Below are 12,106 nucleotides of genomic sequence, written 5' to 3' on the forward strand. Positions count from 1 at the left end.
CTCCATTTGCATGGTTGCCATGAAGTTAGCCACCACTAGTTTTAGGAGCCCAAAGTTAGCTTTGGAGAAGTTTTTCATGGTGGTTACCTTTGCAGAGTGGGGGGGTGGGAGGGATGTGGATTTCCAAGGTGATTAGTTTGTGGTCAGATCTAACCAAGGAGGAGTTGACTATTGATGTAGAGCAATGGTTACCCATGCTAGTAATGACCAGGCCAAGGATGTTGCTACCTCTAGTGAGGGTAAGAATGAGCTGGTCCAGGGCATTGGAATTAATGAATTTCAGGAAACATTGGGCAAGTGTATTGGTACATGAGTAGTTTTCCCAGTTAATGGAGGGGTAGTTGAAGTCGCCCAGTATGAGAGTGTTAGGTTGGACCCTAATATTCTCCAGGGTGCTTAGGAATGTGGAGTGAGTCTTGGGACATGGTTTGGGACCAATAGCAGACTATGACCTGAATCGGTGTCTTACCCAATGTTAGCTGCACCTGAAGTATCTCAGATGTGTTATGTTGGGCTATCAGTCTAGAGGTGTGCGCATCCTTTATGAATATGGAAACACCACCACCTTTGGAGCTTCGGTCAAAGTTGTGGGCCAGAAAGGTGTCGAATGAGTTATAGCCTGGTAGTGCACAGTGCTTTCTGCTGCCTTGAACCAGGTCTCTGTTACAGCACAAATGTTGATGTTCTCCATTTTAAGGAGTGCTTCGAGTGAGTGCATTTTGAGATTTAGACTTCTAGCATTGAGCAGCATGACCCTCATATTGCATTTGTTTGTAACTGTTATGGTGGTAATTTGGTCTTTGGAACACTGCCTAAAAAAGGCACTATGGGGTGGCAAGAGCCTGGCAAGTGCATATATGTGTGTGTATGTATGTTGTTGTTGTTTGTCTTTCGGCTTTTCTGGTTAGGGGTCACCACAGTGGAACTCCAGTCCGCTAATGAGTATACCACTTAACAAATAAAATAATGTATATAAACAGCAAAACAACCAGTCAGTAAACTTTATTAGGTGTAGTGCTTTGGCAACATGTCTTTAAAGACTCAAACCCAAAATGACCTGGTTATGCATGTTGACTTGGCCTTTAAAGACTCAAACTCATAATAACCTGGTTATGCATGGTGACTTGATCATAATCCTTTATGTCTGAACCACAGTAGTACTGCAAAGAGAGAACTTACAGACCATATGTTTAATACGTAGGACAGGCAACTTCCAAATAACAAATTAACACATTAATTGTTACACTTCCCTAGAGGGAAATGTACTAATGCTGACGTTAATGTTGTGCTAAGACAAAAAAAGGAACAATCATTTCAATTTTATTTTTGGTAGCCACATTATTTTATTTTTATTTTATTTATTATTTATTGACTGGGATAGTCTGACTGGATACATGTCAATTTTCAGTGGAGGCCCAGGGAGAAAAGCTCCAAGATAATAATACACATTGAACATTTAGGAAATGCTAGTTTCAAGCAGATTACAGTCATAAGCAATACCAGCATTTAGCACATATAGTACTTATTATAAAACACTTTACAAAACATAAAATTATTTTCAAAGTTAAACATATATAACATTACATTCAGGTTTAAGACACACTGAGCAGCAGTTATACAATTGACCCTTCCTGAAATGGATTGGTAGAAAAAAGTTAGAAGTAGTTGAAGGTAAGGCACCTAAGAAATAGAGAGGTCACTAGTCGGGGTTAGTGCAAGGACATAACCAATGAGTTTTGAAGTATTTCTTGAGTTTGTTTTTGAATTGAGTTAGTGAGGGTTCTCGGGTCAAGTCAGCTGGGAGTTTGTTCCATATTTTTCCAACAGAGTTGGCAAACAAAGAGTCCCCAGCTGAATAGTTGGATTTGTATGTTTGAACTAGGAGTCTAGTGAATGATCGCAGTGGCTGGGTGCTGGTGTAGGGGCTGATAATATTTTTTAGTGCAGGTATATTTTCTGGTTGGTAAAGGACTTTATGTGCCACTATTAGCTGGTTGAACTGCAGTAGGCTTGGCAGTTCAAGCCATCCTAGGCGATTTAGGTTGTGACAGTGGTGTGTCCGGTAGGCTCTGCCAGTAGCAAATCTGTCAATGTGGTTATAGCAGGATGATAGTTTATTAACATCTGTTTTGTTTAAGCTGGAGAATAGAGGTGAGACATAGAGAAAAGTTGATAGCAGATGGGAATGGGCAATTGCAGTTCTAGCAAGTTGGGTAAGGAAAGGTTTGAGTCTGTAAAGACAGCCAAGTTTTTATTAATGGTTTTGATAGTTTGATATGCGCATCAAACTTCAGGTTATCAACTGTGACACCCAGTAGTTTAGTTTGGGCTTCTGGGGAGATGATAGTGCCATTGTTAGCAGTTATGTTGAAGGCTGGCAGGGGGGTCCTGCATGTGGGGGAGAAGAGGAGCAATTTAGTTTTGTTGGGGTTTAGGATTAGATGTTGATTGGTGAGCCATTTTTCCACTGTATTGAAGGTAATTTGGGTTAATGTGAATAAAGTAAATGGTGAGGTGTCAGAACAAATCAAGGTGGAGTCATCTGCATATTGAATGCAGGTAGCATCTGGGATGACTGAATGAAGGTCGTTGATAAAGATGGAGAAAAGAAGGGGTCCTAGTTTTGAGCCCTGGGGGACTCCTAATGTGATGGGAAGGCGAGATGATAACTTGTCCTTCCATAGGACTGCCTGTTGCCTGCCCTGCAGGTAGGATTGAAACCACTGGAGTGCATGTTTGTTTAAGGAGAAGGCCTACAAGGTATTTATAAGCATTTTGTGGTCAACCATGTCAAAAGCCTTGAATAGATCTAGAAAGAGTGCTGAGGATAGTTTGTTATTATTCCAGTTGTGGTTAATGACGTTAGAGAAAGAGAGGAGGGCAGAAGTAGTACTGTGGTGTGGCTTAAAGACATGCTGAAAGTTGAACAACAGCTTGTTCTGTGTGAGGCAGTGCATGAGCTGTATGTGTACACACTTCTCCATAAGAATAGCTATGGGTCTAAAGTATGACAGTTCAGTGGAACTACCTCCTTTATGGAGAGGTATGACATTGGAGATTTTCCATACAGTGGGTACAGTAGCTTCATATATAGCTCTGTTGAACAAGACAGAGATGGGGTAGGCTATGGTGTCAGCAGCCTTTTGCAGATAGTCTGCTGGGAGGAGGTCGGCAGCCAGGGTGGTGGGTCTTAGTTTCTTAAGTAGGGCATGAATAATTTGAGCAAGAACAGGTTGGAAGGTAAAATATGTTTGGGTACTGGGTGTGGCTACATTAGAATTAGAGCCATTGGGAGAGAGTTGGCTGGCTAGAGACTGGATAGTCTCTGTGAAGATGCTGTTGAAATTATTAGCGATGTCTACTGAGGTTTTTTGTTGGGAAGCTAAGCGGGGTGGAGGGTGGTTTGGCCTGGGTGGAGTAGTTTGTTTATTCCTGCCCAGAACTTTTGAGGTTTGTTTTGGTGTTTTTGCAGTAGATGGTAGTAGTGGTTCTTTTTGTCTAAGGTTATGGATTTTTTGGTGTCATTCCTTAGCTGTCTGAATTTTAGTTGATCAGGTGGGGCTTTTGTTTTTCGGTAGGTGGCCCATGCTTTGTTTCTGAGTGAAATTTTGGTTTTGGTATCTTTAGAAAGCCATTTTGCAATATTAACTTTGGTTCTAATAGAGCGGCTGGGAGAATGGGAGTTAAGAATAGCAAGGAATTTGATGTTAAAGTATGCTACTGCTTCATCTAGGGGGAGACTTTTTAGTACTGACCAGTTTCATGCCTTAAGTTCATTTTGAAACTTGAAACACATTAACACTTGTTTGAAACACATTAATCTCTGCTTATGAACTCAATGGTGATAAATATCTCATTTTACCTCCTAAATGAATTGCAGTGCACTTGAATGGGAAGTAAAACATTCTTATTGTATAAAAGGCATTTCCAACCTTTGTTTCTCCATTAAAATATGATCTATTAAAAAAAAAATCACATTTCAGAAATCATATTTTGATTTCTGTTATTTCATTTTTCAGTAATGTATAAATTACTTAAGGAACATTCATACCTGTTTATCACCAAGAAATATTCTTCAAGCTGAGGCCATAGAGTGCCATGTTATCACATTAAGACATCATATTCTCAACTGACCAGCCAATCCTCAGTAATATGAAGAAAATTGAATACTTGAAGTAACTTAGTTCTAAACATAAACTAAATATAGACTAAAAAAAAAAAAAAATCTTTATATTCAATGAAAATCCTCTTTGTAATACTTTCAACATGTTATGTCTTGTGATATCAGGACTCCAAACGTTTTATAACTCTATTTGTATTCCTTTTATTTATAATTTGTCCACCTGATGTATTTTGTGTTGGCTATCCTACTACCATTGTTTTTTGAAGTGCTTATTATTTGGTACAAGTTTCTTGTCTTTTTTTCTTTGATTGTAGAGCTTTTCTCCCCAGGCCTCTACTGAAAATGGACATGAATCCAGCTAGACTAGCCCGGTCAACAAATGTAAAATAAATAAATAAATAAATAAATAAATAAATAAAAATGTAAGACTTGTAAGTAGCAATATACATCTATATCTATATATATATATATATATATATATAATGTATATAGACACACACGCACACACACCCATTCTTTACATATTTCATAAATTCAACAATTCATGACTTTTGAAGTGCCTTTTTGCACCCCTATCTGGTACTTTGCTTTTATACCCACTTTCTATAAATATACCAAGATCATCGTATCTTGCATAAGAACAAAATAGAAAAAAAGATACCAGACTAAGTCAGAGTTTTGCACTTACAAGCACTCCATCCTAGTGATTTTAATAAAATCTGGTAGACCCCTTTTTTCAGTATCCTAAAACTTATAAATTTGCTCAAAAGTGTAGCACTTTAAACAGCTGCATTATGAAGAAACGGAGAAGCATGCAATGCATTTACATTTAATTATGCTATGTCATTATTTGTTTGACAGCTGAATCCATTTAATAATGTATTCTGTTTCCCAGTGCACCTAAAGGACAGTATGTGACTGTATAAATTACTTCGGGGGATGGTGTTCATAGTCACTTGTGGTGTATGCAGGAGAGAGAGCCATTTCTGCGCTCTTTAGGTGGCATTGTTCAGAGCACTCCATGCTGACAAGATAGTCCATGAGAGGGGGCTATAAACATTACCAGTGAGCTGACCAGCTGAAGGATTTGCAAAGTATAAAATTCATTGATGCCTGAAATATGCAAATGCTGAGCAGGCCAGGGATCCAAAGACATACGAGTCTGTGGCATTTCTGTGGTGTACGCCTTTACCTTTCTTATGTCTGTCAGTGCTAGGAATAATAGGGATCAGTGCAAGGTGATTCAGAACTGCCTCTCTGGGGAAGGGTAGCCAGTATAGGTAAGTTGTGCTTTGTATGAATGGTGGTTAATGAGAGTATGTATGCATATAGCTGTGTGTGTGTGTGTGTGTGTGTCTTTGGATTGGGGGTCACAGTGCCTGTGTGTTGTGCTTTAGCACAAGTGGTGTGTGTTACATCACACAGTTGTTCCATCTGCATAAGGGAGCACTCTGCCAGGTAACTTGTTGTTTGGGAATGTCGATAACTAGGAAACAATAAGTGACACTGCAGTGCAACATCGCTCCCTAGTGCATGTCAGGTTGTGCTGCAGTGCAGTGCAACATCGCTCCCTAGTGCATGTCAGGTTGTGCTGCAGTGAAGTGCAACATCGCTTCCTAGTGCATGTCAGGTTGTGCTGCAGTGCAGTGCAACATTGCTCCCTAGTGCATGTCAGGTTGTGCTGCAGTGCAGTGCAACATCGCTCCCTAGTGCATGTCAGGTTGTGCTGCAGTGCAGTGCAACATCGCTCCCTAGTGCATGTCAGGTTGTTCTGCAGTGCTGTTAACTATGAATACCAGCCAAGGTATGATGTATAGGATTTTAATTCATAACCTGAGGCAGAATGATGTGCATGACTAATGTCTGAGCTCTCTTATCTGAGAAATGAAGCAAACAGGCAAAAATAGAGGTGAATTACACTTCTAAATTGATTTAGGCTGAGGAAGAGGTGAGAGTTACATAAAACATACAAACACAGCTTTACAAATCTAGTTTGCTATGTCAACTGAAATATTGCACTCAGCTGTATTTCTGAGATGGAATTCCAAAAAGTTCAGTCTCAAAGTGTTGGAGTAGTTAAAGGTCCTATCATGTCCATTCCTGATACACTAGATGAGCCCTCAGATTTCTGGGAAGATATAACAGGTTTCCTGTGTGATATGTATCACCTCATGTGTGGCCATGCATGCTCTCACACACATACACACATACACACACACACACACACACACACACACACACACACACACACACACACACACACACAAATGTGCATACATTCATGTGTGCACATTATGCAGACAAAGACACAAATGTAGCCATAGATGGAAAAGAGAGAATATGTTCTTTCTGAATATCTTAGTGATTTACTTTTTTATTTTTATATTTACATATTAGCATAATGTAAACTAGCCAAAATACACTGTATTAGTGCATTAGATGACAATCTGCATTGTTAGAGGTGTAATCAACAAACAAATCACTCATGAAAACTGTTCATTACGTTACCACTGAAGGATGAGAGATCATTTGGTGCATGGAAAATGGCAAAAGTTGAATAACTCAAAAAAATTGGAGAAGTGTACTGAAATATTTTTTTTTTCAATCTCAACTTTTTTGTTTATATTTTGTGAGCTGCTTTATAAGTAATTGTATGCTGTGTGATCATTTAAGTTCAATATGTTGATTGAAGATCATATTAAATCAGTAAAGCTTAATTAAAATATGTTTATTTTTAATTGCCTATTTTCTTTATTGTTGTTTTGATACACAGGATGGGACGTGAATGATGGAAGTGCAGATGGCATAAATCCTGAAGTGCTGGTATCCTTAATAGCACCCAAAAAGTGTTCTACACACTTTTCTGGAAGACACCATTTTCTAGCTGGCAGGTTTCTACCTTATGATATTCAAAAGAAATATGAGCTTAATCCACCAGAATATCCTGGCACAGAGTGTGTAGTGCTGCTTTAAGGTGAAAAGGATGTATTTTAGAAGGAAACAGTTGGATATGCATTTTGTATCTCTGGATAGCAACGTTTACTCTCTATTACATTAGGAAGGAAATCGCAGGATGTGTGTGATGTAAGCCTTAGGTTGTCAACTGCACCAGTGTCGTAGTGGTAGCAACCCTTTGAAAGTTAAAAACATTACGCCTGAAACTCCTTTTCATCCCCTTTTTGAAGCACAAAAAATAACCCAAACAGTTTTATGTGGATTGACTATGACTGTTACTCTATACTTACTGCCTGCGGCCTTTACCTCCATGACAAGTGCGAATTTTGTGGTGGTGATGATGTCTAACTCCTTCTAGGTGCTGTTCAGTACTTAATCCATGAGGCTGCTGCTTATTCATGTCTTATTCCATCTTTAATTACTGTGACGCAGTCTTGACAGAGCAGTGGCCACTACCACATACAATTCTATCACGGGAATAACTACTCCAAGCCACTTTGAGCTACCAACCTTGGAAAACACGTTTAATGAGATGTATCAACTGCCTACCATGAAAATCAGGATGAGTATCTCTGACACCTGCAAGCCTGCCATTAATAGTTAAGATAATTGTACTGCCAACACAGAAATAATATTTAGCAGCAACCTGTGAACATCATCTGCCAACTATACTTCCCACTGAAGGAAAAACTAAAACTCCCCGCCATGGATAAAGCAGTTATAATAGTCAGCAAATACTGCCTAATACACTGTAACTACCTGCTATGTATAAAGCAGTTGAAACACTCAGCAAATACTGCCTAATATGCACGATCCAGACAGCGATACCATGTACATACTGCCAGACAGGTATAATTCGGGTATTGGTACCATGTAAATACTGCCTGTGACATCCTGTAAATATGACCTGCAATGAACAGTACAAGTGGATACTTCCTTATTATGAGTCACCTGGATAGTAACATGAGAGTCTGTAGCTATTCCTGGACAATCTGAACTATGACACAATCGTAGTTATTTTGTACTATGGATGGTCTGACTAATGATGCCATTTTAATAAAACTGTCAGCTACAACTAATACACACTCTGACATCTGAGTAATGACTGGTATCTGCTATGAATTCTAGAAAAATGTCACTGGATAATCACCCCATCACAGTTTTATCTGGGGAATGTCACCTGCAAAGGGTAACCTTCAATTTGGTATTTAGCAGTGATTAATACCAATCTTGATGGAGGCAGCACCTGATAAAATAATAACTAGCATCCACCGACTGAATGGCCTGCTAGTGCCCCCTTCTGTAGACATTATCACAAAATGACTGTTGACTTGTTATACAGTTACATCCCTGCCTAGCCTCTTTTAACTGTATGGATAATGTTACCCACATCACTGTTTCATGTTGCAGTGGTTTGGGGTACTCAGATTGTTGTCCTTATGATTGAGATCTATCACACATATAATTGAGAAATATATTCCTTTCAAATAAGTGCTTTGTTCTTTTTTGTTATTCTCTAGAAATGTTAAAATACTGACCATTTAAAACTCTTATTGTGAGTTTAAAAAAAGCTGTAGTAATTACAAACCTTGTAATGATAACTTTTACACCATGCAAATATGAGTGTGTCTAGCAACTAAGATTCAATGTATGATGCAAGATATTTGTGCCTGGTCATGTGAAGGTAGCATTTTGTTCAAAGCAGTGCAGGGGTCCAGTTCCTAGTCCTGAAACGTTTTGATATCAGCTATTGACTACTTGATCAGAAAAAGTCCTCCATCCAAGAAAGTTCAAAAAGATATATATATATATATATTTTACATTTCTTCAAATGCCACTATCTAAATGGACTATTTAATTTCAAAGTAATGATTCATTTGCATTTTGGTCACTGCAGAGTTTTTTTCTCTTGAATCCCAGTGATCCTTCAAGTTCTAATTCTGGCTTTGAATGTTGGACTATATATGCATGTAGCATTTAGTGCGTGTCCAGAAACTTTATAACAATGTGGTACCTTATTCACTGCTGTTATTAGAGTATCTTTATTTTTCAAACTTAGATGAAGTGGTGGATACATCTGGTAGGATACTGCTCTATATGAAAATATAGTAAAGGTGGCATTTTATTTTTTACATAGTTTATTATGTAAAGAAATTCATTTTCAGTCTATTCAGTCATCTATTTTTAGTGATAATTTATTTACATCACAATAGTGGTGAAAACAGCTGATGCTTTTTCATTTTATTAGCCCCTCTTATTTGCTCACATACATTAATCATCTCTTTCGCAACTGGTTTTGCTGTCATTTCAGGTTTGAAATGATCAAAGACTCACCCCTTAGGGATGCAGAGACGCAGCCTTACATCAATATTTTGCATAATTTTAGGCACATTGTCTTATCAAAGGATAATGAAATACAGTGCACTTTTATGATACTTTTCACTGTAGGCATGCGGAAAATGAACATAAACTTTATCTGACAGATTCGACAGAAGGCAAGGATGAACTTTTTCAGTCTTAAATTAAAAAGAAAGGCCCTTTATTCATTGCAGCTTAAAATAAATAAACGGGAGGAGGAAGAAATACAACAACAAGCCAAACGTTGAGTTGCAACCAGCAAAAGAATAAAACTTTGATTGTCATTATGCAATTCTGATGAATGGCAGGAAACAAGCAAGAAATTCTCAGTCCATATCTAGGGATTTTTGTGCCCTCTAAGACTTCTCACCTCTCTGTTTTCCCATCAAATTATTTATTTGTCTATTACTTATTTGCATTTGTTTACCAGGAAAGTCTAAATTGGCCAAAAGTCCCTTTTCAGCCGAGGCCTGGGGAGCATCAGAAATAAAGCATTATGTTAGTTATCTGGCAAGCAATACTGTCTCTGTCACTGTGACTTCTGCATTCAAAAAAAAAAGTTTTACTCTAATCATACAAAATGCTACTGTTTATTTTTGTTTTGCATTTGTTGCACATTACCTCAGCCCAATGTATTTAGCTATGTTCTTTTAAAATTACCCTTTTGTTTCTCACTGTTTTTTATAGCTACAGAAGGACAACATCTATCTTTGGCACAATACTATATAGTCTTTATTTAGATTATTTTATGCTTGCCTTCTGATTGGTGACATTCCTAAAGATGTGCCCCCCCCCAAAAAAAAAATATAATAAATATTTTAGCTTTATCTGCTTATCCAGCCTTGAATTCCTGGGCTAACGTTATGTGGATACCTGCAGAATCAAACTCCACAGCAGAGGCCTCAAAACTTGTTATGAAATGTAGTTTTATGCAAGTTACAGGTTTACAAAAAAGACAGAAAGAGAGAGAGAGAGAGAGATAACAGGTGTTGGCATTCATGACAGGATTCTTAATGTTCTTATAGGGTGCAGTGTTTCAGGTCGGGGGGTGAATGCAAACAGCTGCATTCTATTTCCATGTTTTTCAAACAAGAATATCACCCCTGTGTATGCTACTACCTTGGTCCCTTATGCAGTGCTTTCTTAGATTTTAATATGGCAGAATCTCTTGCCTTCCCACTTTTAATATAGTATATAATGCTGTAGCTTTGCAGATCAAATACTTATTTACTTAATAAATATCTGTCACTGTAAAGATTTTATTCTGGAGTACTATTTCCCAAATAGCTATTTCATTTCAGGTGACAGACTTGGGCGGGGTTCACGTGTTTGCACAAATTCACTTTCACTACCTTCCCATGCAAGGAACATGTTGCACTGATTACTTGTTAAATATCTGAAAAGCCCCTCTTTTGAAATAAGAATTAAGGAGAAGGTGTGTTGTCTAAACCTGTGATGTTTCTTACATTTCTCATTTCTTGAGTGAAATTGTGAGATTAAAATGTAGGTCGATAATGTACATTTCAAGTTAGGTTTCTAAATGTTTCTTAAAAGTAATCTAAATCAGATCTAAGGATAGTTAGAGGCCTGTTTTAGTCTCATACAAATTCATTGTATCCTGCTAAGTTCTAACATCTGAGAAGAAATAAAATGTTGATTGGTGTTCTAGTGGTTCAAAATGCAATGCCGGTATTAGCATGTAATTAGCATATAGTCATATACAAATCTGTGCACTTCAATAGATTTGCAAAACAGTTCAAAATCTAAAGATTTTAGTTTACTTTTAAAGATTTTAGACAGAAGCAGAAGCTGTTCAGCCATTCATAGATTGCAGTATTTAGTTTAGTTTTTTATTTATTTTATGATGATGTAATATTTTATATATCAGATAATTAATAAAACATATGATATATGTGTTTTAGCACTCTTCTCTCAGGTCACTGCGATAATCATGCGCTAATTGGGTTCTCAATGTTTATCTCTGGATATGGACTTCTTACCTGAAAGACCGAAAGCAGCCCTTTTGAAGAGTGCCTTAACACCTTGGCACCTGTATTTACATTTTATATAAAATATGAAATGTTGCCTAGCAGCCTATCTAAATTATAAATGTCGTCCAAGATTTAAAAGTCCAGGCTCAATGAGTTAGTCCTGATTTGTGATTCCAGTGACATAATGTTTATTTGTAACCTGTGATGCAGTAAAAAGTTCCCATCAGTATGTAGGACCAGTGTATGTTTATCTATCACTTCTTATACCACGATTACCCTTTTTATTCTGTGATCTATAAATCTGTAAACTGCTGTAGTGTGTGCGCTTGTGTATAAAACTGATGAAGTGAAGGTTACTGCCTGTAGAAAGAGGCCTATAATTCTATTAAAGACATGATGCTTCTTGTCTCCTGTCTTCTTATTTTTCCACTGGTTTGCCACCTGTATTAGATCATCTTTTTTATTGCATTTCAGTGTGTACTTTTATTTTTTATGAGCAAGTTTTACTAGTCTGTGATTGGAAGTCACTTTTCAGATGTCATTCTATGCATACACAGTGTGGTCAGTTTGGGATGAGATATCTGACATGCCTTCCTGCTTTGCCAAGGATGGTCTGTAACTTTTATACTATGGCTTTTCATTTTGGCTAAAGCCTTTACTGTCTCAGTAGTGTATTTTT

The 12,106-nt window shown here is 37.6% G+C and overlaps 1 protein-coding gene across 3 annotated transcripts in view; it reads left to right on the top strand.

The window, feature by feature from the left end:
- YJEFN3 (YjeF N-terminal domain containing 3) overlaps positions 1-11,833 on the top strand; it is a 1,463,772-nt gene extending 1,451,939 nt beyond the window's left edge. For all 3 annotated transcript variants that reach the window (XM_044090652.1, XM_044090651.1, XM_044090653.1), the window contains exon 6: positions 6,897-11,833. In XM_044090652.1, coding sequence (XP_043946587.1) covers positions 6,897-7,096 — 200 coding nt within the window. In that variant the 3' untranslated portion in view covers positions 7,097-11,833. The remainder of the gene's footprint in view (positions 1-6,896) is intronic.
- Positions 11,834-12,106: the final 273 nt, after the last annotated feature.

Source organism: Protopterus annectens, chromosome 13.part0 (assembly GCF_019279795.1).
Source record: "Protopterus annectens isolate FY-2018-M chromosome 13.part0, PAN1.0, whole genome shotgun sequence".
NCBI classification, from domain to species: domain Eukaryota; kingdom Metazoa; phylum Chordata; order Ceratodontiformes; family Protopteridae; genus Protopterus; species Protopterus annectens.